Raw genomic sequence first — 27,513 nt, 5'->3', positions numbered from 1 at the left:
CACCACGGGGTACGAGGCTTCTCTAAGCCTGGTGGCTGCAGACAGGAAATCTTGTGCTAAGTGCAAACATCACTTTATTCTGATCACCCGGGCGTCACGGCCGGACCATACAAAGTACATGGAGGTACTGTTTCCCAAACTCAGTAGGCATCCTAATACTCAACGCTTTAAGGATATCTATGCTTCAGCACAGATGATTAAACTGAGCTAGAAATTACATCACCTGTGCTCAAGCATGAATATCCTTAACGCATGGATTATTAGGTTAAACTGAGCTAGTCATTAAATCACATCTGCTCAAGCATGGAAATCCTTTAAACCTGGACTGCTAGAGTGCCTGCATAAAGAGTTTGGGAAACGCTGTAATATTATATACTGCATAGTGTTAATTCATATAAAAATTTGAAAGTGATTCTATGGCAGACGCGCCATGTAAGTAGCATCCGGCAGGGTAAGAAACGATACATTATATTGAAGAAGCAAACCTTCCATTCATTATAGGCCAATAAAAAGGGTCACTTACCCGGCCATACGGAAAAGTCATCCAAACTTTCAGAGAGGGCTTTAACCCAATAATGAGTATCTGCGGGAGACCAGGAGAAGTATTACCAATCCGTGTACATAGGGTGCAGATCAAGCAAATAAAAGTTTTGGATTTTTTAACGCCTTTGCTGCTGAGGGGTTTCTCACCCCTGTGCTGAGGCCATTTCATGACGTTTTCATCATCATTATCGATGATAATTCTTTTAATGCAGTAGCCACACGTATGGTTCCCTGTATTATTCAGAGGACTCTGCACTTTTCAGAAAATACCTCTACTTTTCTTGCTCGTACTAACACATCAGATTGGCCCAAATGAAGGGACATAACATGAGATAGCTGATTATTGGTTTAGGAGATTAGCTTTTGGCCTTAAACAAGCGCTATGTGTGTTGAGTGTGCAAATATAATTGGAGAAGAAAATAAATAAAATTAAAAGGACCAGTAGGATTCGAAACGCGTTGGTTTATAAGGGGAGCAGACATAGAATACTGGAGAAGTCCCACCGCCGCCTGCGTCTGACGTCACCGGAAGCCGATGCACGAACTTCTGGTAAAAAACACAGAGCTGGGACCGGTGATCGGATCCCGTCATCAGAGTACAGGGTAAGATAGGGATAGCGTTGTACAATAGAAAGCAGGACTCGAATTGCACCCATCCAGTGTCAAGCAGTTCCAATGCACCCAGAAGGGGCTGTAAACATCAGGTCAATTGACCTCTGGCTTTTATTTTTTCCCTGCTGTACTTATCTTTTATTCTCCCCCCCCCCTTTTTCTTTCTTTCTCCCCCCACCCCCTTTTTCTTTCTTAACTGCAATACTTCATTTTTATTTGTTATTTTTCATTTTCAGTTTTATATTTATTTATATCAGGTCCTTTTATTTCCTTCACCGATTATATTTGCACACTCAACACACAGCGCTTGGTTAAGCCCAGAAACTAATCTCCTAACAACCCGATCGATCCCTTGATCTAGAAGCCGAGCAGCTTTTTACAAGCGCAGCAAGCGATCAGCATTTTTTACATAATTGTTGGTTTAAATTGGGCACATCGCTACAGATTATGGGGTGCATTCAATGCCGACAGGATTTGGCCGTTCCCGACAATGCCAATCCAACTTTTTTTAAAGTCGGATTGATATTGTCGGAAACGGGGCTAAAACCTGTCAGATTTGGCCACGAATCTGACAAAACGCGTGGATCGGCGGCTATTCCGCCAATCCACGTGTTTTCCGACAAGTCGGAATTGCCGACTTGTTGGAAAAACGGCAGCCAAACTGAATAGGTCGGAACAGTTTCTGACCTAAAAAAATTTGGAAACTGCAGTCTTTCCGACAAGACGGCAGTTCCGACTGCAACTGAATACACCCCTATAAGTAGGACTCATCATCTGCAGATATAAGGTGTACGCAGATGACGAGTGGAGAAAGTGTTAAAAAAACAATAAAACAAAAATTATATGATAAAACATCTTTCATTGTATGTTTGTAAGTTAAACATTTAGGGCTGTATTCAATAAGAGTCAGAAACTGCAGTCTTGTCGGAAAGATGGCAGTTTCCCACTGGAATAGGTCGGAAGGGGTTCCGACCTATTCAATAGGGGCACTTTTTTTCCGACAAGTCGGAAAACCCGACTTGTCGGAATGCTGTCGGAAAGCAGGTGGATCGGCGGAATACCCGCTGATCCACCTGCAGCTGTCGGAAACGGGGACAAATCCGACCGGTTTTGTCCCCCTTTCCGACAAACTCAAATAGACTTGAAAACAAGGTCGGATTGAGGTGAGGAGACGGGGAGCGGTGCGGCGGGCTAGGGAGATGATAGTACCTGCAGTGCCTCCTCCGCCGCCGCACAGATCACTCCTGCTGCCAGCTCCATCCGCTGCTGGAAGCTCCCCCGCCGGCCGCCTCACACTGCTCTCCCGCCGGCCGCCGCACATTACTCCCCCCGCCAGCCACCGCACACTACTCCCCCCGCCTCACACTGCTCTCCCGCCGGCCGCCGCACATTACTCCCCCCGCCGGCCACCGCACACTACTCCCCCCGCCGCACACTGCTCCCCCCACCGCTGCTATCAGCGCACCCGGCAGCCGCCGACAGCAGCGGCAGGACAGAACAGAGGGAACGGCCAAATCCAACAGTCGGATTTGGCCGCTCTTTGAATAGGGGTTGTCGGGTCAATTCCGACAACTGCATGTCGGAATGGACCCGACTCTTATTGAATATACCCCTAAAGCTACAAACACTGAAAGCACAAGGGCTTATAATCACAGGGCTAAAGTGTGTGTTGGCCCAAACCTGTACAGCGGGGTTCGTACATTATGGTTTGGTGATATATATGGAGTACTGAAATCTGATACCTTAGTTAGAGACGCCATGGCCAGCAGCGAATACTGCGTAATCGGATGGTCCCGCATCTCGGCCTTTGTGCGAAGGGGCTCAATACAACAAACCTCCCCCTTGGATCCGCTGAACAGGCACCTGGATTCACAGGTCCTAACTCCCATCACTCGTCTGGAAAAAACAGGAGATGTCAGCTGTTATCCTACAGCTGTACAAAGCAGGGCGTATTACAGATTGCCATCGTGGAACATATACAATATTTACCCAGTGAATCTATGTGCAGGACATGTCTGACATCCACGGTATATTCAATTGAAGTCGGATCCATTCCGACATTCAATTGTCGGAATGGATCCGACCAGGGCTATTCAATGCCATCTCAATTCCACTTTAAAAAAAGTCGAATTGAGATGCGGGAGCTGAGACGGGGGAGAGCCGCGGGCAGACATCTCCTCCTCTCTCCCGTCTCTGGTCCCGCATCTCAAATCGACTTTTTTTAAAGTCGAATTGAGATGGTCGAAAAGGGGGCCAAAACCGTTTTCGACAGAAGCACGTGGATCGGCAGCTATTCCGCCGATCCACGGGCTTTTTCGACAAGTCGAATTCCTCGACTTGTCGAATAATTTGGGGTTAGACTGAATAGGTCGGAACCCCTTCCGACCTAAAAAAGTCGAAAACTGCCGTCATTTCGATAGACGGCAGCTTTCGACTTTAATTGAATATACCCCTTAGGGGTAAATTCACTAAAAGTCGGTTTCAAATAAATTTTAAAACAGACTCAAATCGCCCAATTTTTCACTCGTGTTTTTAAATCGACAGTTAGTAAATGATTGATTTTTTACAGGCTTCTATGAAAAAGTACCGATGGTTGGTTCAATGGTAGATTTGAGTCTAAAGTCGTATTTTTCAGTCGCTTTTCAGCTGATTTTGGCTTTAGTAAATCTGAGTATTTCAAAATTGTGTGAAAATACACTGAAAATCAAAAACTCGACAGCTTGGTCAGAAATATATATTCACTCTTTTCATAGTCTTAAAGGCAGAAGTTGAAATTCTAGGTTCTGCGCTCACTACTATTTTAGCATTTGCTAATACACCCCCACTGCCTTCAGGTATGATCATATATGACACTGAACTAAATCATAGCTACAAAATCTGGTCTGACGCCTGTTTATTTCCAACACAGGTTGGCTACATAGCCCCATCTTGTGCCCATATGTGGAATTGCGCTACACATTGTTGATAGCAATTGGAAGACCTTTGGAAAATCACTGCACTGTTTGCTGAATAAGATAATATGACCTACTTGAACGTCAGCTCAAACACGGATCCGCCACTATCATTGCAGACGGCAAGCGTTGGATCGTCTGTAAACTGAAGACAGAATGGACGTCAGCTTTTCAATACGGTCATCTACTTACAACTAACCCTTCGCTTACACAGTTAAAAATCACACAATTTACCCAATTAAAAATATACATATTAATGGCATCTGGATGATAGCACAGCTTGAAATTCAATTATCTCACACAATTGTCAGGGTAGGATTTCCACACTTTGCAAAAACAAAACTTGTAAGTTCTAGGGATGAGTCCGAATGATTCCTATTTTGAATCTTTATATATATATATATATATTTTATCACAGCTGCTCAACAATAAGAAAGGAAAAAAAAAATAAGAATTTACTCACCGGTAATTCTATTTCTCGTAGTCCGTAGTGGATGCTGGGAACTCCGTAAGGAACATGGGGAATAGACGGGCTCCGCAGGAGACTGGGCACTCTAAAAGAAAGATTAGGTACTATCTGGTGTGCACTGGCTCCTCCCTCTATGCCCCTCCTCCAGACCTCAGTTAAGGAAACTGTGCCCGGAAGAGCTGACACAACAAGGAAAGGATTTGGAATCCAGGGTAAGACTCATACCAGCCACACCAATCACACCGTACAACTTGTGATAACTATACCCAGTTAACAGTATGAACAACAACTGAGCCTCAGTAACAGATGGCTCATAACAATAACCCTTTAGTTAAGCAATAACTATATACATGTATTGCAGAGAGTCCGCACTTGGGACGGGCGCCCAACATCCACTACGGACTACGAGAAATAGAATTACCGGTGAGTAAATTCTTATTTTCTCTGACGTCCTAGTGGATGCTGGGAACTCCGTAAGGACCATGGGGATTATACCAAAGCTCCCAAACGGGCGGGAGAGTGCGGATGACTCTGCAGCACCGAATGAGCAAAGGCAAGGTCCTCCTCAGCCAGGGTATCAAACTTGTAGAACTTAGCAAATGTGTTTGAACCCGACCAAGTAGCAGCTCGGCAAAGCTGTAAAGCCGAGACCCCTCGGGCAGCCGCCCAAGAAGAGCCCACCTTCCTTGTGGAATGGGCTTTTACCGATTTAGGATGCGGTAACCCTGCCGCAGAATGAGCTTGCTGAATCGTGTTACAGATCCAGCGCGCAATAGTTTGCTTTAAAGCAGGAGCACCCAGCTTGTTGGGTGCATGCAGGACAAACAGCAAGTCAGTTTTCCTGACTCCAGCCGTCCTGGCTACATAGATTTTCAAAGCCCTGACTACATCCAGTAACTTGGAGTCCTCCAAGTCCCGAGTAGCCGCAGGCACCACAATAGGTTGGTTCAAATGAAACGCTGATACCACCTTTGGGAGAAATTGGGGACGAGTCCTCAATTCTGCCCTGTCCATATGGAAGATCAGATAAGGGCTTTTACATGACAAAGCCGCCAATTCTGACACACGCCTAGCCGAAGCTAAGGCCAATAGCATGACCACTTTCCACGTGAGATATTTTAGCTCCACGGTCTTAAGTGGCTCAAACCAGTGGGATTTCAGGAAATCCAACACAACGTTAAGATCCCAAGGTGCCACTGGAGGCACAAAAGGGGGCTGAATATGCAGCACTCCCTTAACAAACGTCTGAACTTCAGGCAGTGAAGCCAGTTCTTTTTGAAAGAAAATAGATAGGGCCGAAATCTGGACCTTTATGGACCCCAATTTTAGGCCCATAGTCACGCCTGACTGTAGGAAGTGCAGAAATCGCCCCAGCTGGAATTCCTCTGTTGGGGCCTTCCTGGCCTCACACCAGGCAACATATTTCCGCCATATGCGGTGATAATGATTTGCTGTCACATCCTTCCTAGCTTTTATCAGCGTAGGAATCACTTCATCTGGAATGCCCTTTTCCGTTAGGATCCGGCGTTCAACCGCCATGCCGTCAAACGCAGCCGCAGTAAGTCTTGGAACAGACAGGGCCCCTGCTGTAACAGGTCCTGTCTGAGAGGCAGAGGCCATGGGTCCTCTGAGATCATTTCTTGTAGTTCTGGGTACCAAGTTCTTCTTGGCCAATCCGGAACGATGAGTATAGTTCTTACTCCTCTCTTTCTTACTATCCTCAGTACCTTGGGTATGAGAGGAAGAGGAGGGAACACATAAACCGACTGGTACACCCACGGTGTCACTAGTGCGTCCACAGCTATCGCCTGAGGGTCCCTTGACCTGGTGCAATATTTTTTTTAGCTTTTTGTTGAGGCGGGACGCCATCATGTCCACCTGTGGCCGTTCCCAACGGTTTACAATCTGCGTGAAGACTTCTGGATGAAGTCCCCACTCTCCCGGGTGGAGGTCGTGTCTGCTGAGGAAATCTGCTTCCCAGTTGTCCACTCCCGGAATGAACACTGCTGACAGTGCTAGCACGTGATTCTCCGCCCATCGGAGAATCCTTGTGGCTTCTGCCATCGCCATCCTGCTTCTTGTGCCGCCCTGGCGGTTTACATGGGCGACCGCCGTGATGTTGTCTGATTGAATCAGCACTGGTTGGTTTTGAAGCAGGGGCTCTGCTTGACTCAGGGTGTTGTAAATGGCCCTTAGTTCCAGTATATTTATGTGCAGACGAGTCTCCTGACTTGACCACAGCCCCTGGAAGTTTCTTCCCTGAGTGACTGCCCCCCATCCGCGGAGGCTTGCATCTGTGGTCACCAGGACCCAGTCCTGTATGCCGAATCTGCGGCCCTCGAGAAGATGAGCACTCTGCAGCCACCACAGCAGAGACACCCTGGCCCTTGGGGACAGGGTGATCAACCGATGCATCTGAAGATGCGATCCGGACCCTTTGTCTAACAGATCCCACTGAAATCCTGGCATGGAACCTGCCGAAGGGAATTGCTTCGTAAGAAGCCACCATCTTTCCCAGGACTCGCGTGCAGTGATGCACCGACACCTGTTTTGGTTTCAGGAGGTCCCTGACCAGAGATGACAATTCCTGGGCCTTCTCCACCGGGAGAAACACCTTCTTCTGTTCTGTGTCCAGAATCATGCCCAGGAAGAGCAGACGCGTCGCAGGAATCAGCTGCGACTTTGGGATATTCAGAATCCAGCCGTGCTGTTGCAACACTTCCCGAGAGAGTGCTACGCTGACTAACAACTGCTCTCTGGACCTCGCCTTTATAAGGAGATCGTCCAAGTACGGGATAATTATAACTCCCTTCTTCCGAAGGAGTATCATCATTTCGGCCATTACCTTGGTAAATACTCTCGGTGCCGTGGACAGACCAAACGGCAGCGTCTGGAATTGGTAATGACAATCCTGTACCACAAACCTGAGGTACTCCTGGTGAGGTAGGTAAATGGGGACATGCAAGTAAGCATCCTTGATGTCCAGCGACACCATAAAATCCCCCTCTTCCAGGCTTGCAATAACCGCCCTGAGCGATTCCATTTTAAACTTGAACTTCCTTATATAAGTGTTCAAGGATTTTAAATTCAGAATGGGTCTCACCGAACCGTCTGGTTTCGGTACCACAAACATTGTGGAATAGTAACCCCGTCCCTGTTGAAGGAGGGGAACCTTGATTATCACCTGCTGGAGGTACAGCTTGTGAATTGCCGCCAGTACTACCTCCCTTTCCCTGGGAGCAGCTGGCAAGGCTGATTTGAGGTAACGGCGAGGGGGAGTCGCCTCGAACTCCAGCTTGCATCCCTGAGATACAATTTGTACAGCCCAGAGATCCACTTGTGAGCGAACCCACTGGTTGCTGAAGTTTCGGAGACGCGCCCCCACCGCACCCGGCTCCGCCTGTGGAGCCCCAGCGTCATGCGGTGGACTTAGAGGAAGCAGGGGAGGATTTTTGTTCCTGGGAACTGGCTGCCTGGTGCAGCTTCTTTCCTCTACCCCTGCCTCTGGGCAGAAAGGATGCGCCTCTGATCCGCTTGCCTTTCTGAGGCCGAAAGGACTGTACATGATAATACGGTGCTTTCTTAGGCTGTGAGGGAACCTGAGGTAAAAAAGTTGACTTCCCGGCTGTTGCCGTGGATACGAGGTCCGAGAGACCGTTCCCAAACAATTCCTCACCCTTATAAGGCAAAACCTCCATGTGTCTTTTAGAATCAGCATCACCTGTCCACTGCCGAGTCCATAATACTCTCCTGGCAGAAATGGACATTGCATTAATTCTAGATGCCAGCAGGCAAATGTCCCTCTGTGCATCCCGTATATATAAGACGACGTCTTTTATATGTTCTATGGTTAGCAAAATAGTATCCCTGTCGAGGGAATCAATGTTGTCTGACAGGGTATCAGACCATGCGGCTGCAGCACTACACATCCATGCTGAAGCAATAGCAGGTCTCAGTATAGTACCTGAGTGTGTATACACAGACTTCAGGATAGCTTCCTGCTTTCTATCCGCAGGCTCCTTTAGGGCGGCCGTATCCTGAGACGGCAGTGCCACCTTTTTTGATAAGCGTGTGAGCGCCTTGTCCACCCTAGGGGATGTTTCCCAACGTAACCTGTCCGTTGGCGGGAAAGGGTACGCCATCAGTAACCTCTTAGAAATCACTAGTTTCTTATCGGGGGAACTGCACGCTTCCTCACACAATTCATTTAATTCATCAGATGGGGGAAAAGTCACTGGCTGCTTTTTCTCCCCAAACATAATACCCTTCTTGGTAGTAACCGGGTTAACATCAGAAATGTGCAATACATTTTTCATAGCAGTAATCATGCATCGGATGGCTTTTGTAGACTGTGCATTTGTCTCATTCTCATCTACACTGGAGTCAGACTCCGTGTCGACATCTGTGTCTACCATCTGAGCTAGCGGGCGTTTATGAGCCCCTGATGGCCTCTGAGACGCCTGGGCAGGCGCGGGCTGAGATCCCGGCTGTCCCAAGGCTGCTGCGTCATCGAACCTTTTATGTAAGGAGTTGACACTGTCTGTTAAGACCTTCCACATATCCATCCAATCCGGTGTCGGCCCCGTCGGGGGCGACACCACACTTATCTGCCCTTGCTCCGCCTCCACGTAACCCTCCTCATCAAACATGTCGACACAGCCGTACCGACACACCGCACACACACAGGGAATGCTCTGACTGAGGACAGGACCCCACAAAGTCCTTTGGGGAGACAGAGAGAGAGTATGCCAGCACACACCACAGCGCTATATAACACAGGGATTTACAATAATGAGTGATTTTTCCCAATAGCTGCTTATTATCCTATTTGCGCCTAAATTTATGTGCCCCCCTCTCTTTTTTACCCTTCTTGTACAGGATACTGCAGGGGAGAGCCTGGGGAGCGTCCTTCCAGCGGAGCTGTGAAGAGAAAATGGCGCTGGTGTGCTGAGGAAGAAGGCCCCACCCCCTCAGCGGCGGGCTTCTCCCGCGTTTTGTATAGCTTAATGGCGGGGGTTTTTACACATATACAGTTTTCCAGACTGTATTATGTGTATATATTGCCAAAAGGTATTCTTATTGCTGCCCAGGGCGCCCCCCTCCCCAGCGCTCTGCACCCTACAGTGACCGGAGTGTGTGGTGTGCAGTGGGAGCAATGGCGCACAGCTGCAGTGCTGTGCGCTACCTTAATGAAGACCGGAGTCTTCTGCCGCCGATTTCATCTCCTTCTTCTGTCTTCTAGCTCTGCAAGGGGGACGGCGGCGCGGCTCCGGGAACGGACGATCGAGGTCAGGCCCTGTGTTTGAACCCTCTGGAGCTAATGGTGTCCAGTAGCCTAAGAAGCACAAGCTAGTTGCACGCAGGTAGGTTTGCTTCTCTCCCCTCAGTCCCACGTAGCAGTGAGCCTGTTGCCAGCAGATCTCACTGAAAATAAAAAACCTAACAAATACTTTCCTTCTAGCAAGCTCAGGAGAGCCCACTAGGTGCATCCAGCTCTGGCCGGGCACAGATTCTAACTGAGGTCTGGAGGAGGGGCATAGAGGGAGGAGCCAGTGCACACCAGATAGTACCTAATCTTTCTTTTAGAGTGCCCAGTCTCCTGCGGAGCCCGTCTATTCCCCATGGTCCTTACGGAGTTCCCAGCATCCACTAGGACGTCAGAGAAATAGGATTTTGGTACTTACCGATAAATCCTTTTCTCCTAGTCCGTAGAGGATGCTGGGGACTCCAAAAGGACCATGGGGTATAGACGGGATCCGCAGGAGCTTGGGCACACTGAAAAGACTTAAACTGGGTATGAACTGGCTCCTCCCTCTATGCCCCTCCTCCAGACCTCAGTTATAGGAACTGTGCCCAGGAGAGACGGACATTTCGAGGAAAGGATTTTTGTGTAAACTAAGGGCTACAAACATACCAGCCCACACCACAAACATACCGTATCACCGGAGTAACAGTAAACCAGATAACCGTATGAAATAACAACAGCAACAAGCTGAAAAAAACATAAATACACTACCCGTGTACAAACCAAGTTAACCAACACGAAAACATTGCCAGTAACAGTCCGCACTGGCATAGGTGTGCGCAGGGGGGGTTCCTGGTGCGCACAGGCACCCCCTAATGTCTGGCACCCCGATCTCACATGCCTGATGCAGCGATCGCCGAGCAGGCTGATTACTGTCCCCTCTGCGCTGCACCCTGTCAGGATTGCATTACTGACTGGACGCCTGGGTTAATGAAGGGTGCCACTGCCACCGGCTTTCAAACTCCATGTACAAAAACATGCTCGCACGCCCACCTGCCACATGCCCACCTCTCTACTTCTATGCTATGCCAACACCAGCCACTGATGAGCAGCATGCAGCCAGCGTTCATCTTAGGAAGACAAATTCAATACTGGCAGGCAGTCAGCAGCAGCATTGACACGTCACTCGTTTTTCCAGCAGCAGCAGCAGTACTAGTCTGCGACTGTCAGTGTCAGTGAGTGACTGACTAGTAAGTAAGCTGCTGCAGCTTGCAGGGGAAAGAGAGGGGGAGCCAGACCAGGCTGAGGAGGAGCATTGTAATTGCAGTGAGTGCCATCAGGGGTGTTTGTTTGTTGCACACCACAACATCTGACAATGTATCTGCTTTATTAAGATTGGTACAAGGGTGGATATTTTATATTGCGTTGACCGTCAATAGATGGTGTCTAGACACGCCCATAAGGCGGTGCTAGACACACCCCTCCGATGGTGCACCCCCTAATAAAATGTGCTGCGCACGCCTATGCGCACTGGGATGGGCGCTTAGCATCCTCTACGGACTAGGAGAAAAGGATTTATCGGTAAGTACCAAAATCCTATTTTCTCTTACGTCCTAGAGGATGCTGGGGACTCCAAAAGGACCATGGGGTCTATACCAAAGCTTCAGACCGGGCGGGAGAGTGTGGACGACTCTGCAGCACCGACTGAGCAAACGTAAGGTCCTCATCAGCCAGGGTATCAAACTTATAGAACTTGGCAAAAGTGTTTGCCCATGACCAGGTGGCTGCACGGCAGAGCTGTAAAGCCGATACGCCTCGGGCAGCCGCCCAAGACGAGCCCACCTTTCTGGTAGAATGAGCTTTTACTGACTTCGGCACGGGTAGCCCGGCCGAAGAATGAGCCTGCTGGATCGTACTACAAATCCAGCGTGCAATCGTCTGTTTTGAAGCAGGATGACCAATCTTGTTAGAAGCATACAGGACAAACAGCGCCTCAGTTTTCCTGGCAACAGCTGTTCTGGCGACGTAGATCCTCAAAGCTCTCACCACATCCAGAGACTTTGGAACCGCCCCAGCCTCCGTAGCCACCGGCACCACAATAGGTTGGTTAATGTGAAACGAAGACACCACCTTCGGCAAAAATTGTTGACGAGTCCGCAATTCTGCCCTATCAGAGTGAAAAATCAAATACGGGCTCTTATGAGATAAAGCCGCCAATTCTGACACCCTCCTGGCAGACGCCAGCGCCAACAACATGACTACCTTCCAAGTGAGAAACTTCAACTCAACCTTACACAAAGGCTCAAACCAGGAAGACATGAAAAACTGTAAGACCACGTCAAGATCCCATGGAGCCACAGGAGGCACAAACGGAGGATTGATATGCATTACTCCTTTCACAAAAGTCTGAACCTCTGGGAGGACAGGTAATTCCTTTTGAAAGAAAATAGACAAAGCCGAGATCTGTACCTTGATGGAGCCCAATTTTAGGCCCGCTTCTACACCTGCCTGCAAAAAATGGAGAAAGCGACCCAAGTGAAACTCTTCCGCAGGAGCCATTATGGTCTCACACCAGGAAACATACTTTCTCCAAATACGGTGATAAGTTTTCGCCGTAACCTCCTTCCTAGCCTTAATGAGAGTGGGAATGACTTCCCCAGGAATACCCTTACGAGCTAAGATCTGGCGCTCAACTTCCATGCCGTCAAACGCAGCCGCGGTAAGTCTGGAAACACGCATGGACCCTGCAACAACAGGTCCTCTCTTAGAGGAAGTGGCCAAGGATCTTCCACCAGTAACTCCTGAAGATCCGGGTACCAGGCCCTTCTTGGCCAATCTGGAACGACGAGAATCGCCTGAACCCTTGCTCGTCGAATGATCCCCAGCACCTTTGGAATGAGAGGAAGTGGAGGGAACACATACACCGACCTGAACACCCACGGAGACACCAGGGCGTCCACTGCACTTGCCTGGGGGTCTCTGGACCTGGAACAATACCTCGGAAGCTTCTTGTTGAGACGAGACGCCATCATGTCTATTAACGGAACTCCCCAACGCTTTGTCACCTCTGCAAATACCTCTTGGTGAAGAGCCCACTCTCCCGGATGGAGATCGTGTCTGCTGAGGAAATCTGCTTCCCAGTTGTCCACTCCCGGTAGGAAGATTGCTGACAGAGCACTCATGTGTTGTTCCGCCCAGCGAAGGATTCTTGTGGCCTCCGCCATTGCCGCTCTGCTCCTTGTTCCGCCTTGACGGTTTATATGTGCTACCGCTGTGATGTTGTCTGACTGTACCAGGACCGGTCGACCCTGAAGAAGGCTTCTTGCTTGTTGCAGGCCGTTGTAAATGGCCCTTAACTCGAGAACATTGATATGAAGACAAGCTTCCTGGAGCGACCATTTCCCCTGGAAGTTCCTTCCTTGGGTGACTGCGCCCCAGCCCCGGAGACTTGCATCTGTTGTCAGAAGCACCCAGCCCAGGATACCGAACCGGCGACCTTCCAGGAGGTGAGAACTTTGCATCCACCACAGGAGAGAAATTCTGGCTCTGGGAGATAGACTTATCTTCCGGTGCATGTGCAGGTGACACCCGGACCATTTGCTCAGCAAATCCCACTGAAACACCCGGGCATGAAACTTGCCAAACGGAATGGCTTCGTACGCCGCAACCATTTTCCCCAGAACCCGAGTACATTGATGGATGGACACAGACTTCGGCCGCAGAAGTTCCCTGACCATTGACTGCAGTTCTAGAGCTTTTTCTTCTGGAAGAAATACTCTTCGTAACTCCATGTCCAGAATCATGCCCAGAAACGACAGCCGAGTGGCCGGAATCAACTGAGATTTCGGCAAATTCAGCGCCCAACCATGCTGCCGGAGCACCAACAGTACCAAACTCACACTCCTCAGCAACCGTTCCTCGGACCTCGCTTTTATCAGGAGATCGTCCAAGTACGGGATAATTGTAACCCCTTGCCTGCGAAGGAGAACCATCATCTCCGCCATGACCTTGGTGAAAATACTCGGGGGCCGTGGAAAGCCCAAACGGCAACGTCTGAAATTGGTAATGAGAATCCTGTATCGTAAACCTTAGGAAAGCCTGATGCGGAGGATAAATTGGGATGTGTAAGTAGGCATCCTTTATGTCCACTGACGCCATAAAATCCCCCCCTTCTAGGTTGGCAATCACCGCTCGAAGAGATTCCATCTTGAACCTGAAAACTTTCAAGTATGGATTGAGGGATTTTAGGTTCAGAATCGGTCTGACCGAACCGTCCGGTTTCGGCACCACAAAGAGGCTCGAGTAGAACCCCTCCCCCCGTTTAGACGAGGGAACGGGAACAATGACCCTCTGAAGACACAACTTTTGTATTGCTGCCAGCACAACCTCCCTGTCGGGAAGAGACACTGGCAGGGTCGACATGAAAAACCGGTGAGGGGGCGTCTCCTGAAACTCCAGCCTGTAGCCCTGAGATACAATCTCTAGAACCCACGGATCCAAGTCCGATTGGACCCAGACCCGACTGAAGAACTGCAGACGGCCCCCCACCGGGACGGACTCCTCCAGGGAAGCCCCAGCGTCATGCGGTGGACTTGGTAGCGGCAGGGGTGGACTTCTGGTCCTGGGCGCCTGACACCGCAGGCGACTTCTTTCCCCTTCCTCTACCTTTTGAAGCGAGAAAGGACGAACCCTTTCCTCGCCTGTATTTATTTGGACGAAAGGACTGCATCTGCTGATGTTGTGGCTTTTTGTGTTGTGTGGGAACATAGGGAAGAAACGAGGACTTACCCGCCGTCGTGGTAGACACCAGGTCCGCCAAGCCTTCCCCAAACAGGACATAACCTTTGAAGGGTAACGCTTCCATAGCTCTCTTGGAATCCGCGTCAGCATTCCATTGATGTATCCACAGCGCCCTTCTGGCCGAAATCGACATGGCATTGGCTCTTGATCCCAAGAGACCAACATCCCTCGCCGCATCCTTCAGGTAATCTGCAGCGTCCTTGATATAACCAAGAGTTAAAAGAACAGTATCTTTATCAAGGGTATCCATATCAGAAGCTAAATTCTCAGCCCATTTAGCAATAGCACTACTCACCCATACCAACGCCACAGCAGGTCTGAGCAATGCACCCGTATTAGCGAAAATGGACTTCAGAGACGTCTCCAGCTTGCGATCCGCTGGGTCCTTGAGAGCTACCGTGTCAGGAGACGGAAGCGCCACCTTTTTAGACAAACGAGTTAAAGCTTTATCAACATTAGGAGACGCCTCCCATTTTCCCCTATCGACTGATGGAAAAGGATACGCCATGTAAATCCTCTTGGGAACCTGCCACCTCTTGTCTGGCGACTCCCAAGCCTTTTTACAAAGAGCATTCATCTCATGAGAGGGGGGAAACTGTACCTCAGGTTTTTTATCCTCAAACAAGCAAATCCTTGTTTCCTGTACTGCAGGTTCCTCAGAAATGCGTAACACATCTTTTATAGCCACAATCATGTACTGAATACTCTTAACTAATCTTGGGTGTAAAGGAGCCTCAGTGAAGTCGACATCGAATTCAGAATCCGTGTCGGTATCCGTATCTACCACTTGAGTGAACGGCCTCTTTATCGACCTCGACGGGGTCTGTACCTGTGATAAAGCATCCTCCATGGATTTTTTCCACACCTGTGTCTGTGATTCAGATTTATCTAATCTCTTCAATAAAGAAGTGACATTAGAATTAATTGTATTCAACAGTGCAAGTAAGTCCGGTGTCGGCTGCGTCGACAGAGCCAACTCCATACCCGCATCTGCCTCCCCCAAAACCTCCTCCGATGAATAACATTCAGCCTCAGACATGTCGACACCTAGTATCGACCCACCGACACACACATACAATGCCTCAGTAGGGGACAGGTCCACAAGGAAACCCGGACAAAGAAACACAGAAGGAGTATGTCAGCTCACACCCCAGCGCCCATATATCCCACCAAGGAAAAATATATGTACCAGCGCTGCCCAATTAACCAAATATGCACCAGCTACTGTGGTGTCCCCCCCTCCCGATAAGCTCCCCGTTACTCTGATGGAGCTCGTGGAGGTCCCGGACCAGCGTCTCCTGCCTGCACACGCGGAGAAAATGGCGCCTGTGAGCCGCGCGGCTAAGCTCCGCCCCCTCCCGGCGCACTTCAGCCCGCCAAATTCAAACTTACGAAAAAGCCGGCGGGGGTCCCGAAAACGAGCAAACATCTGCCGGCCCCAGAAGACCCAGTAACATGCTGCCCAGGGCGCCTCCCCCAGCGCCCTGCACCCTGTGAGTGCTGGAGGAAATGTGTGTGGGAGCATGGAGCGCAGCGTTGCCACTGCGCTGTACCTTTACTGAAGTCTTCTGCCGTCCTGAAGTCTTCTGGTCTTCTCATACTTACCCGACTTCTGTTTTCCGGCTTCTGTGAGGGGGGTGACGGCGCGGCTCCGGGAACGAGCAGCTAGGCGCACCAAGTGATCGAACCCTCTGGAGCTAATGGTGTCCAGTAGCCGAGAAGCAGAGCCTTTAAACTAAGAAGAAGTAGGTCTGCTTCTCTCCCCTCAGTCCCACGATGCAGGGAGCCTGTAGCCAGCAGGTCTCCCTGAAAATAAAAAACCTAACAAAGTCTTTTCCAGAGAAACTCAGGAGAGCTCCCATAGTGAGTGTCCAGTCAGTCCTGGGCACAAAGTCTAACTGAGGTCTGGAGGAGGGGCATAGAGGGAGGAGCCAGTTCACACCCAGTTTAAGTCTTTTCAGTGTGCAAAGCTCCTGCGGATCCCGTCTATACCCCATGGTCCTTTTTGAGTCCCCAGCATCCTCTAGGACGTAAGAGAAATAGGATTTTGGTACTTACCAGGTAAATCCTTTTCTTTGAATCCATAGGGGGCACTGGAGTGCTCTTGGGATATGGACAGCTTCCGCAGGAACAGGGCACTGAATATTTAAATTTAGAACACTCCACCCCTCCATATCCCAGAGTACCTCAGTGTTTTTTCTGTGCTCAAAGTAGCAACAGGCTTGTGTGGCTTAGTCCACAATTATTAAATGTGTGATGTGAACTGTCCTGTCTTTATTGTATAGCTTGGCTGGCCAGCAAGGGTTAATATATACCGTCTGAGTGTGATTAGCACTAGTCAGAAGTCATGCTAAGTAGAAACTAATGACATCAGTTTCTTAATACATATGTACCTTTATATGCAAAATAGCCGTTCCGGGGGGGTGGGCATCCGTTATAGTTCTCAAAAGTTTCCCACTGGCCAGGTCCCACATTGTAATCTGACAAAAAACACATACATTTGGTTACATGTAGAAAGATAAATGTAAAAAAAATCACCAAATTTTTTTTATTTGAAAATGCCAAAAAAATTACATTGCCCCCTTTTTTTACCGAGTGTTTTCTCCCTATGCTGAGCCTAGTTTCTGACACAGAATATGTCGAAAAATGCACATTCCAACATCACTGTATCGCTGTTGTTTTACCCAGTGCCCACGCAAACTAAACATTATGTTGATTTTATTGTTTGCGTTTTCAGAAAATGCAAGTGGTCCAACACATCGGGGGATATCCAATTAGCTGTATTAAACTTTTGGCCGATAGCTATCCAATTATACCCTTTTTTTATCGTCCGATAACACATGGAATCCAGGACAGGTTCCTGGCCCCGTGTGTTCCATGACTTTGATGGCTGGTTATCGGGGTTTATGCTTCACGTATAGTGCTAACTATCAGGACTAATTGGATAGCACCTGGCGAATCCATTAGCCATGGTAATTTACCATGGCTAATTGGATACCATCCATGAGACAAAATTTTACCAAAATGGACAAAAAAAAATTTTTTTTTTCCCCCCCCCCAAGAGATTTCAAGAAACTGACCTAAAGGCCTAGTTCAAGGTTGATTGCAAAACAACATTTTCCTTTAATGGGCAAAACCATGTGCAGTGCAGGTGGGGCAGATGTAACATGTACAGAGAGAGTTAAGGGGGGTACACACGGAGAGATCCGTGCTTAAAATCTAAGCAATCTGACTAGATTGCTTACAAGCTAAGCACGGATCTCTCGTGTGTATGTCCCACAGCGATAGGGCCGCACATTACTATCGCCGCTGCTAGACTGAGCCTGCATGCAGGCTCAATCTAGCAGGTCGCTCACTTCAGCGCTATGTGAAGTGAGCGTCCCCCCGTCCCCTCCCCCTCGCTCAGCACACATCGCGCTGAGCGAGGGGGAGAGATGTGTGCTGAGCGGTCTGTGATAGATCGCTCAGCCCACATCTCTCTAGTGTGTACCCCCCATTAGATTTGGGTGTGGTGTGTTCAAACTGAAATCTAAATTGCAGTGTAAATATAAAGCAGCCAGTATTTGCCCTGCACAGAAACAATATAACCCACCCAAATCTAACTCTCTCTGCACACGTTACATCTGCCCCCCCTGCAGTGTACATGGTTTTGCCCATTAGAGGAAAATTTTATTTTGCAATCAACTTTGAATTAGGCCCTAAAAGGAAATGTGATTTTTAAAACATTTAAAAAAACAAAAAACATGAAAATAATAATGCATACATTTTTTATTTATTTTTTGCTATTTTCTGCTGTCTCCAATCAAATGTTTACGGCATGCAAGTGTACTATCGTAGCCAAACATCTTTCAAACAAGAAAACCTCCCGCATTAAATGAGAGGAGGGAACCCCTTTTATTATTTCAAACACATATGGGGATATTTGGGCTTTAGATCCACTCCAAGTTCTGGAGTACCATCCTCCTGAAGGAGGCGCTTTATCCCCAGGTTCCAGTGTCCCCCCAATAGGATGATAGAGTAATCTCTAGTAACTGGAATCGTACATGGTAAATAAGACATGGAACACCGCTGACTAAAGACAATGGGGGTCATTCCGACCCGTTCGCTCGCTGCGTTTTCACGCAGCAGAACGAACGGGTCCCTGCTATGCATGCGCCGGCGCCTTTGTGCACCGGCGCATGCAGGACGGCCGACGGCCGTGGCAGGACAGCGATCGCCTCTGCCTGATTGACAGGCAGAGGCGATCGATGGGCGGGAGGGTGCGAAAGGCAGCGTTTGGCCGCCGTTTCGTAGGCGCGGTCCGGCCAACGCAGGCGTGGCCGGACCGAACGGAAGGCGGGCCGCAGCGGCAGCGTGACGTCATACGCAGCCGCTGCGGGCCGGGGAGCGAGGAGTAGCTCCTGGCCAGCTCGCTAAAGCTGCGCTGGACGGGAGCTACTCCCGAAGTGCAAAGGCATCGCCGCTGTGCGATGCCTTTGCACTTCTGCGAGGGGGGCCGTACTGACATGCGGGGCGGGCTTGCCCCGTGCCGGGCGTCCCCCCGCATGTCTGGAAAGTTGATCGTAGCTGTGCTAAATTTTGCACAGCTACGATCATCTCGGAATGACCCCCAATGACAAAGTGTGACAAATAAGCTGCATTTACAAATGACTGCATATTACACAGAGCCCCATTCATTGGAATGATAGGCCTGTATATGAATAAGCTTGTAGGAGCCAAATACTCTACAGCAGGAGTATCGAGTATGCGGCCCTCCAGCTGCTGTGGAACTATACACCCCAGCATGCCCTGCCACGGTTTTAGCACACCCAAATAGCAAAATTGTGGCAGGTCATGCTGGGATGTGTAGTTCCACTGCAGCTGTAAGGCCACAAGTTGCATAGCCCTGCTCTACGGCTACTGTAGCATCTGCCACTCGCAGTGCTGCAGAATATGTGTCGTCAGCCTTACCTGCCCTTTGGCAAAACCGCAGAGTAGCCTGGAGCAGTCATTGTTAATGCTCAAAGCTGAAACGGCCCCATACTGCGCGCCCACCGCGGTGCTGCCCAGACAGAGCCGCAGGGCTTGGTTAGTGTCTGTGGAAGAAGGTACATGTCATTTCCCTGCACAGACAGATTTACTGACACTAAACATGACCGTGTCTGTGCATTATAAACATGATCAACACCTGCACAAAGAATCTGACACTTCTATAGCTGGAGAATGCCATGACGCTTACACAAGATCGTGTTCCGAGGCTTCATTAACGTATTTACAAAGCAAAAACCACTAAGCTGCTGATGCATATTGCAACTATAAGCTTACATTTATTCAATGCGAGGATTAGTCAGATCACTGTAATTATTGCAGTTAGTTAGAAGTGTAAATAGACAGATGGGTTAGCCGTATCCGCCACACCCCGAGTCTTAGCCCTAGCCGCCACCCCCTGTGATTAGCCGTAGCCAACACTACCACTATCTTAGCCCTAGCCACCACCCCCTGTGATTAGCCGTAGCCAACACTACCACTATCTTAGCCCTAGCCGCCACCCCAGGGGGGTTAGGATTAAGGTAGGGGGAAGGGACGGGGTCAATTAATTACCCTGTCCCCATTCTAAAAGTTGGGATGCAGCAGTCGGTCATGTGAGCGCTGGCTTCCCGACCGCTGGGATATCATATCACCCCCAAAGAGGAAGAGAAATAAAAGTATTAAGCAACGTGCAATCTAACAAACACGTGCAAAGCACGGGGGCACATGTGCCTGCTCCATGGCTAAACACTTAAATCACTAAATGGAGTTATGAGCATCGTCCCTGTACTGTACGATGACGCTACATAAAGCGCGCAGATGGCGTTCATCAGTGTTTCCCAACCCCAGTCCTCAGTGACTCCTAACAGGGCATGTTTTACAGGTCTCCTAGCAGGTGCACAGGTGTACTGATTACTGGCTGACACATGTGGCACTAATTATGCCACTTGTGATACTAAGGAGACCTGTAAAACATACGCTGCTAGAGGTCTCTGAGGACGGGAGTTGGGATACACTGGCATATGGCCTACACTATAAAGAGTCAGAGTACATAGAATAAAGATGAGAACGCTAAGTCATGGCTGCAGTCCTGCCTCTGCCCTGTACTGGTAGCACGGCGCACCGCTTAGCCCGCCCATCTACTGCTGTATAGCGCACAGGGATAAATGAACGGCCCGCTCTGACCCTTAAGGCCATATACATATACTATAGGTGAATAGCTAAGGACAGGTGATAGAGATAGGTAGGAGACTCTGGGGCAGATGTATTAACCTGGAGACGGCATAAGGAAGTGATAAACCAGTGATAAATGCAAGGTGATACACGCAGCAGCCAATCAGATCCTAACTGTTAATTTACAAATTGGAGCCGATTGGCTGGTACCTTTATCACCTTGCTCTTATCACTGGTTTATCACTTCTTTATGCCTTATCCAGGTTAATACATCTGCCCCATTATCTACTCTGCCACCCGCTGTCTCATGTACACCAGTGTGATGCCCACTGCAGAGCCTCCACCATGTACAAACTGCTCTGCTCCTGGACTTCCCAATAATCTATGATTACAGTCACCTGTTGGACTACTTAACTGATGAGGATGTTTCATCACAGGTGCCTGCGATCATTTGGTGAGAAGCCCAGGAGCAGAGTACAGAGTACCCGGCGGCAGGGAACCTGTCGGAGGGCACTGTTCTATCAAACATCAGTGTGCCAGTTTGGAGAATCTGAAAGTGAGGATGCAACAACCGGCACTGTACCACACACCATGCCGCACAACGCCTTGCATGCAGAACATTATCACCATACCTTTGCCTTCTCAGTTCCATGAGGTTAGGAAAAGGGACAGAAAGAAAAGTTACAGAACATTAGAACCCAAGCGGAGGGGTCAGATCTTCCATTCCACATGATCAGGATGCCCCAAATTAAATGATAAGGGAAAATACAGTGTATGCCTTAGCAATGTCACCGGCTCCTAGTCAGTGGGTAGGCTTCACTATCATGGGTACTGCTCGAGAACAAAACAACGGGCTTTCACAGGGGCAGATTCGCATTGCGAGCACAGGAACGACTGGGGATATTGGCCAGAATGCAGAGCTGCATTTATGCATTTTCATCACTGTTAATGCACAATCTGCATACGCTCACCTGTAAACAGCCAAAATCCCGTCACAATGAACTCACAACTCGCCCGCAGAACATTTAGACTATGGGGGTCATTCCGAGTTGATCGCTCGCTAGCAGTTTTTAGCAGCCGTGCAAACGCTATGCCGCCGCCCACTGGGAGTGTATTTTAGCTTAGCAGAAGTGCGAACGAAAGGATCGCAGAGCGGCTACAAAAAAATATTGTGTAGTTTCAGAGTAGTTCCAGACCTACTCAGCGCTTGCGATCACTTCAGACTGTTCAGTTCCTGTTTTGACGTCACAAACACGCCCTGCGTTCGCCCAGCCACGCCTGCGTTTTTTTGAGCACTCCCTGAAAACGGTCAGTTGACACCCAGAAACGCCCCTTTCCTGTCAATCACTCTGAGGCTGCCATTGCGACTGAAAAGCTTCGCTAAACCCTGTGTGAAAATACATCGGCCGTTGTGAAAGTACGTCGTGCGTGCGCACTGCGCCGCATACACATGCGCAGAAGAGCCGTTTTTTTACTTAATCGCAGCGCAGCGAACACCATAGCTGCCGCTCGGGTACGCCCGTTCAGCCACAATCGTAGAATAGTGCGTATCTGCGTCGCCCACAGTTGCGTACACTCGGATTAGGTGCTTGCGCAGTACAGCAGACTTACTTGCCACTCTACAGCAGCCCCGAGGTGAGTAGGTAGACAGGTATTGCAGGGAATTAGGACTGTTCTGTAGGGTAGCCGAACGCGTTCAGCTATTGATGTCCGTTTCATTACTTTGGTATTCATGAGAAGCAGTAGAACATAAATGTATAAGGTTCCCACCCGGGACCAGAACGTCAGCAGTTAGTACTGACCTGCCGACACGGAGCCCTCTATACTGCCACCGCAGTCTGCCCCAGTAGAGGTAGGAACGGCGAACTCTTGCAGCCGCTATACAATACTTCTGGTGCACCCACCATATATCAGACTTGCAAAATTATTCTCACAAGTGGATGTGGAATGGATGGTTCTGTTCCCACCAGGGTGTATACAAGTTAAAGCATGTATGGAGGAGGAAACAAAAAAATGGAACTTCGCCTTCTCAGAGTGCATTGGTTTAACAAGCCAATGAGATTAGGGATTGGGGGGGGAGCTGGGGAGGAACAGACACAATCATTGCACTTTTCAGATGGGACAGGAAGGAGTGAAACCAAAAGTACGCTGAACAGTATCCAAGTGATGGGAGAGAACCTGCTGCATTGGATCAGTCGGTCCCTAACAGTTTCCTGCTTCTCAACCATTCCTGCAGCAGATCCCCGCGGCATGGAGACCCAGCGGAATCCATGGCTAGAGAATACGGTCACATACTAGGGTAAGGTGGAACCTAGAAGTAGGTCATCTGTTGCCAACAAAGGTCAGCACTGGGAGAATATTGGCACAGAGTCCCGGATCCCTTGGTATTCAAGCAGTAACCCCACATGGAAGTCTGGGCTTAGCTGCATGGAATCCACAGGTTACAGGCCTCAGATATGCCCCTCGGTGTAATGAGCTGGTATTAGTGCGTGCGGTACGAGATCAGTAATCATAAAAACGGTCTAACAAGCAGAAACCAGGCGAGGAGAGCTTTGTACTCTGAGAGGACGTGGAAGAGGTCAGCAGTCACCTGTTCACAAATCAGCAAAAAAGTGGGAACACCATGTGCTCGCCCTTATATCACAGCAGGACATGGTTGTAACATTACAACCCTGAACCATGAATACCAAATAACGACAGAAACACAGGAAATAAAAAAAGTCTACAATCAATATAATAAAATAAGCTTATCTGACAAGAACCTAGCGTGGGTATCTTTACAAACCAAACTGGTATCCAACTGCAAACCAACGCGTTTCATCTCATAGGAACATAGTCAGTAACCTTTGCACTATATTTGGGGGATTTTCTAATTCCGTGGGCATGTACTGGCTGGGATTACTTCCCAATACAGAAACACACAGATTAATCTGAAAAGATAACACAGGTAAACTCAAATACTATAAATATATTTGGCATAAGTCCACGTTATTGGTTATTTACCATATTGCAATTCTTACTAATTTAGGGCTACTTCACATCCTTTCTATATAAAAAAAATGGGTACTTCAAAGAGAAAAAAAGTTAGCAGAATTTGCAATCCTCTTGTTTGCATGCTGGGGGCCGCCCATTGCTGCGCAAGGCCGCCCAGCATAATGACCGCCCCTCCCCCCCCCCCCACACACACACACACACCAAGCAGAAATTGCAATTGCATCGCATTGTTAGCAGAAATTAAGGATGTCTCCTGCCACCTGGTTTCCGATCGCGGCGAATTGCGTGTGATGTCACACAGCTGCCACGAACACGCCCCCGCGACGCCCCCTTTAGCACACACCACACACCTTCCCCCCCCCCCCCCCGTTTGCCGACCTCCGCACCTGCAACGCTCCGTCTCTGCCGTGGAAAAGCAGCGTTGCCAACCCCCCCTCCGCCTGATTGACAGGCAGATGAGATCCCATTTTCTGCCCCCGCCCCCCCCCCCCCCCCCCAGAAGATGCAGGCGCATGCGCAGGACAGCTGCGCGGGATGCGTCCGCATCTTTTTCTCATTTTTCTGCGATCCAACCTGAATTAGCCCCAATGTGCGAAAACCACACACTCAGCTATTGCCCCAGACACAGAGCCGCCATTGCTTATGGGTAACCTTTCCTCTCTCTCTCTCTACTATTAAAAAAAGTTCTCAAGAAGCATCATTAGGGGATACTTAAACTAAATTTGCCGTGTGAAAACGGTGAGATCCGCTGCTTCTCCGCTATTACGATGCAATGAACTTCAAAACGCAAGGCTCTGTCATCGCGGTCACGTCTGGTTATCGGAGAGGATGGCGTGGCTGATTTATGGATACATCCCGACGATGCATTTGGTGGATGTCATCACTAATCGTAGCGATTTTATATGGATTAATAATGAGAGCGTTTATCAACTATGACGTGAAATGAATCGGTTTTGACCATGGGGGTAATTCAGATCTGATCTTAGTTACTATGATATGCGGGGGAACACCCAGCACAGGGATAGTCCGCCCCGCGTGTCAGGCCCTACCGACCCCGCGCAAGGGAGCAAAAGCATCACACGTTGGCGATGCTTTTGCGCCCACCGAGTTGCTCCTTGCCTGCACATCCGTCGGGTCCCAGGTTGCAGCGGCTGCATGTGATGTCCGGATGTCCGCGATGGTCCGGACACGCCTGTGTTGTCCGGATCGCGCATCACCAACGGAGTTCTAACGCCGTTGGCACGCCCCCTCCCGCCCCGCGTCCGCCTCTGCCTGTCAATCAGGCCGAGGCGATCGCAGCCCTGAGATGCTGTTAGCATCTCACTGGGCCTCCCGATGGTGCGCACGCGCAGGGCGCAGGGATTCAGACTGCGATCGCTGCCGCAATCCAGTCTGAATTACCCCCCATATACGTAAAACTTACCAAATATCAAAGCCAGACCATGGGACGTGCCCACTGCAATCAGATTGGAGACCGCCTGAAAATGATACACAGAAAGTAAAGTTATTCCTGTTTTACACTGGATATTGACTTCAGACCATGTAATACCATTTCAAATGGAAAGGAAAAATGACATTTTGCAGAAATAGATTCCCATCTTTAAAAAGGTGTTTTTACAGATTATTAGTCACAGTTAGAAGAAAAACATTTGGACTCACAATTGCCGTGGGCAAACCAGCATCCACTTTATCCTGTAATAAAACAACAAACTATCAGTATTACTGTTACCCGCTGGAGACCGTGCGCCCTGCGGCAGCGAAGCCGGTTCTGCTTGAATGCTCAAATCCATTTTAATTACAAATGTGACCTCATACATCTAGCCTCAATAGGACACACAGCGGGAGATGCCTGGCGTGAGTGAGCGGACTGGTCGCGCGTAACTCCACTAGTGTCGAGCGACTTTATTTGACGAAAATGCGTCTTATTTGCAACGCACTTCGACTAGGACGCACCAGGAGACTGTGCTGATTAATTTGACACTTGTATATTATGGGTGACCGAGTCTGTAAACGGAGAAGAACGGAACTTGTATTGAAAAAAAAAATTGCGGCTGCTACATTGTAGCACATCGTGTACAGATTCAGAGACTCAGCCGCACACAGATATACAAGTGTCATAATCAGCGCAGTCTCTCCTGGTGCCTCCTAGCTGCATTGTGTTGTGACTAAGACTCATTTTCGGCAAAAAAGACGCTAGTACAGTCTCGCGGGGCCTGAAGCGCCAAGAGGGGCGCTACTGCAGCAAAGATGTATAAAGATAACTGTATACCTTAAAAATGTTTCACCATTATCATTATTATTATTATAATACTGTACCACAATTTTAGAGCAAAGCTAGATGATTGAAGAATTCAGTCACACTAAAGCTATTTACATATATTTTTTAAACTAGGGAACAAGAAGTAGAACTAGAATTTAATGGCTGAAGCATAGGTGAACCCAGGATGATAAATAAGAACCTGGTTAAATTGTTGCACCCAGAAATGCACCCAGAAATATAGTACTAATGACAGAAGCAGCTGGACTCATTAAAAGGGCAACTAAACCTAAGACATAAGCTGAATTGGTTGTTATGTGTGCGAGTTTTCTCTATTGTTCTACATCATCAGCCATTGCAGGCTACATATATGGATTAGGTTGTGTCTATGTTCCCTTCGAGATCAGGACCAGGAAGTGACAGCATAAGAGGGCAGGAGAGAACTTCCGCCCTTACAGCAGCTTAATCTTTTATCCATTCTCCGTTTCTTTGAGGTTATTTAATTTAATCTCTGCACCATTGTACCCTCGCGGCCTCGCTTTGCTCGCCACGCCTCGGGCTCGGTGTCTCGCACCGCTTCGCTCGCCACAGGTTACTATTCCAAACAGTTTGTGACATGGACCCAGGGGCTTATGGGAAATGTCCTCTCCACGAAGAGAAACTAGACACTACCATATGGGGATTACCGAACAGGAAGTCTCCTGTGTGTATGAAAATACTGTCCCCAACAACCACAGTTTTAATGGTTGCCTGAAACATTAACAGATACATTTATAAATGTTATCAGTGGCTCTTCTATATATAAGCAAACATATATTTTAATTTCTGTCATCCTTTTATTTCTGTTACTCATCATTCCATTGATTGTAAGCTTGCGAGCAGGGCCTTCCTACCTCTATGACTGTTTGTTATCACCCAGTTTTGTGATAACAGAATATGCTGCGCTATATAAGAAACTGTTAATAAATACATCAATTAGAATAAGTGATTGGGTTAGCGGAGGGAAGGGCAGGGTATTAAAAGATTTACCACTCCCAACAGATTGCACATTTCATTGTCTGTCTGCAATATTTCATTACGTGCCCCTAGAAACTGGGTGTATGAACTAGAAGATCATTTGGCAATTATTTATTTATTTATTAACAGTTTCTTATATAGCGCAGCATATTCCGTTGCGCTTTACAATTAGAAAAACAGTAATAGAACAAAACTGGGTAAAAACAGACAGACATAGAGGTAGGAAGGCCCTGCTCGCAAGCTTACAATCTATAGGGAAATAGGCATAGATACACAAGGATAGATGCTACCTATTGCATAATGGTCCACCAGATTGCTAGGTTCTTAATGGGTTGTATGATATGATCACCCAGCAATGTTGGCCAGGTGTCAGGAGGGTGTGAGGGTAAAGAAAGACAACATATGTGATGTTATGTGGACTGTACAGAGAAGATGTAATTGGATAG

At 48.6% G+C, this 27,513-nt stretch overlaps 1 protein-coding gene across 3 annotated transcripts in view; it reads right to left on the bottom strand.

Annotated features, from left to right (window-relative positions):
* The window catches only part of VPS8 (VPS8 subunit of CORVET complex), a 233,405-nt gene that overhangs the window by 179,442 nt on the left and 26,450 nt on the right, over window positions 1-27,513 (bottom strand). For all 3 annotated transcript variants that reach the window (XM_063932991.1, XM_063932993.1, XM_063932992.1), the window contains exons 6-12: window positions 25,453-25,485; window positions 25,217-25,271; window positions 19,570-19,694; window positions 17,013-17,099; window positions 4,183-4,250; window positions 2,897-3,050; window positions 524-583 (exon numbers count right to left, since the gene is read on the bottom strand). In XM_063932991.1, coding sequence (XP_063789061.1) covers window positions 524-583; window positions 2,897-3,050; window positions 4,183-4,250; window positions 17,013-17,099; window positions 19,570-19,694; window positions 25,217-25,271; window positions 25,453-25,485 — 582 coding nt within the window. The remainder of the gene's footprint in view (window positions 1-523; window positions 584-2,896; window positions 3,051-4,182; window positions 4,251-17,012; window positions 17,100-19,569; window positions 19,695-25,216; window positions 25,272-25,452; window positions 25,486-27,513) is intronic.

This window comes from Pseudophryne corroboree, chromosome 7, assembly GCF_028390025.1.
Source record: "Pseudophryne corroboree isolate aPseCor3 chromosome 7, aPseCor3.hap2, whole genome shotgun sequence".
NCBI lineage: Eukaryota > Metazoa > Chordata > Amphibia > Anura > Myobatrachidae > Pseudophryne > Pseudophryne corroboree.
The sequence above is the reverse complement of the archived record's forward strand: the minus strand, read 5'-3'. Positions and strand labels throughout refer to the sequence as shown.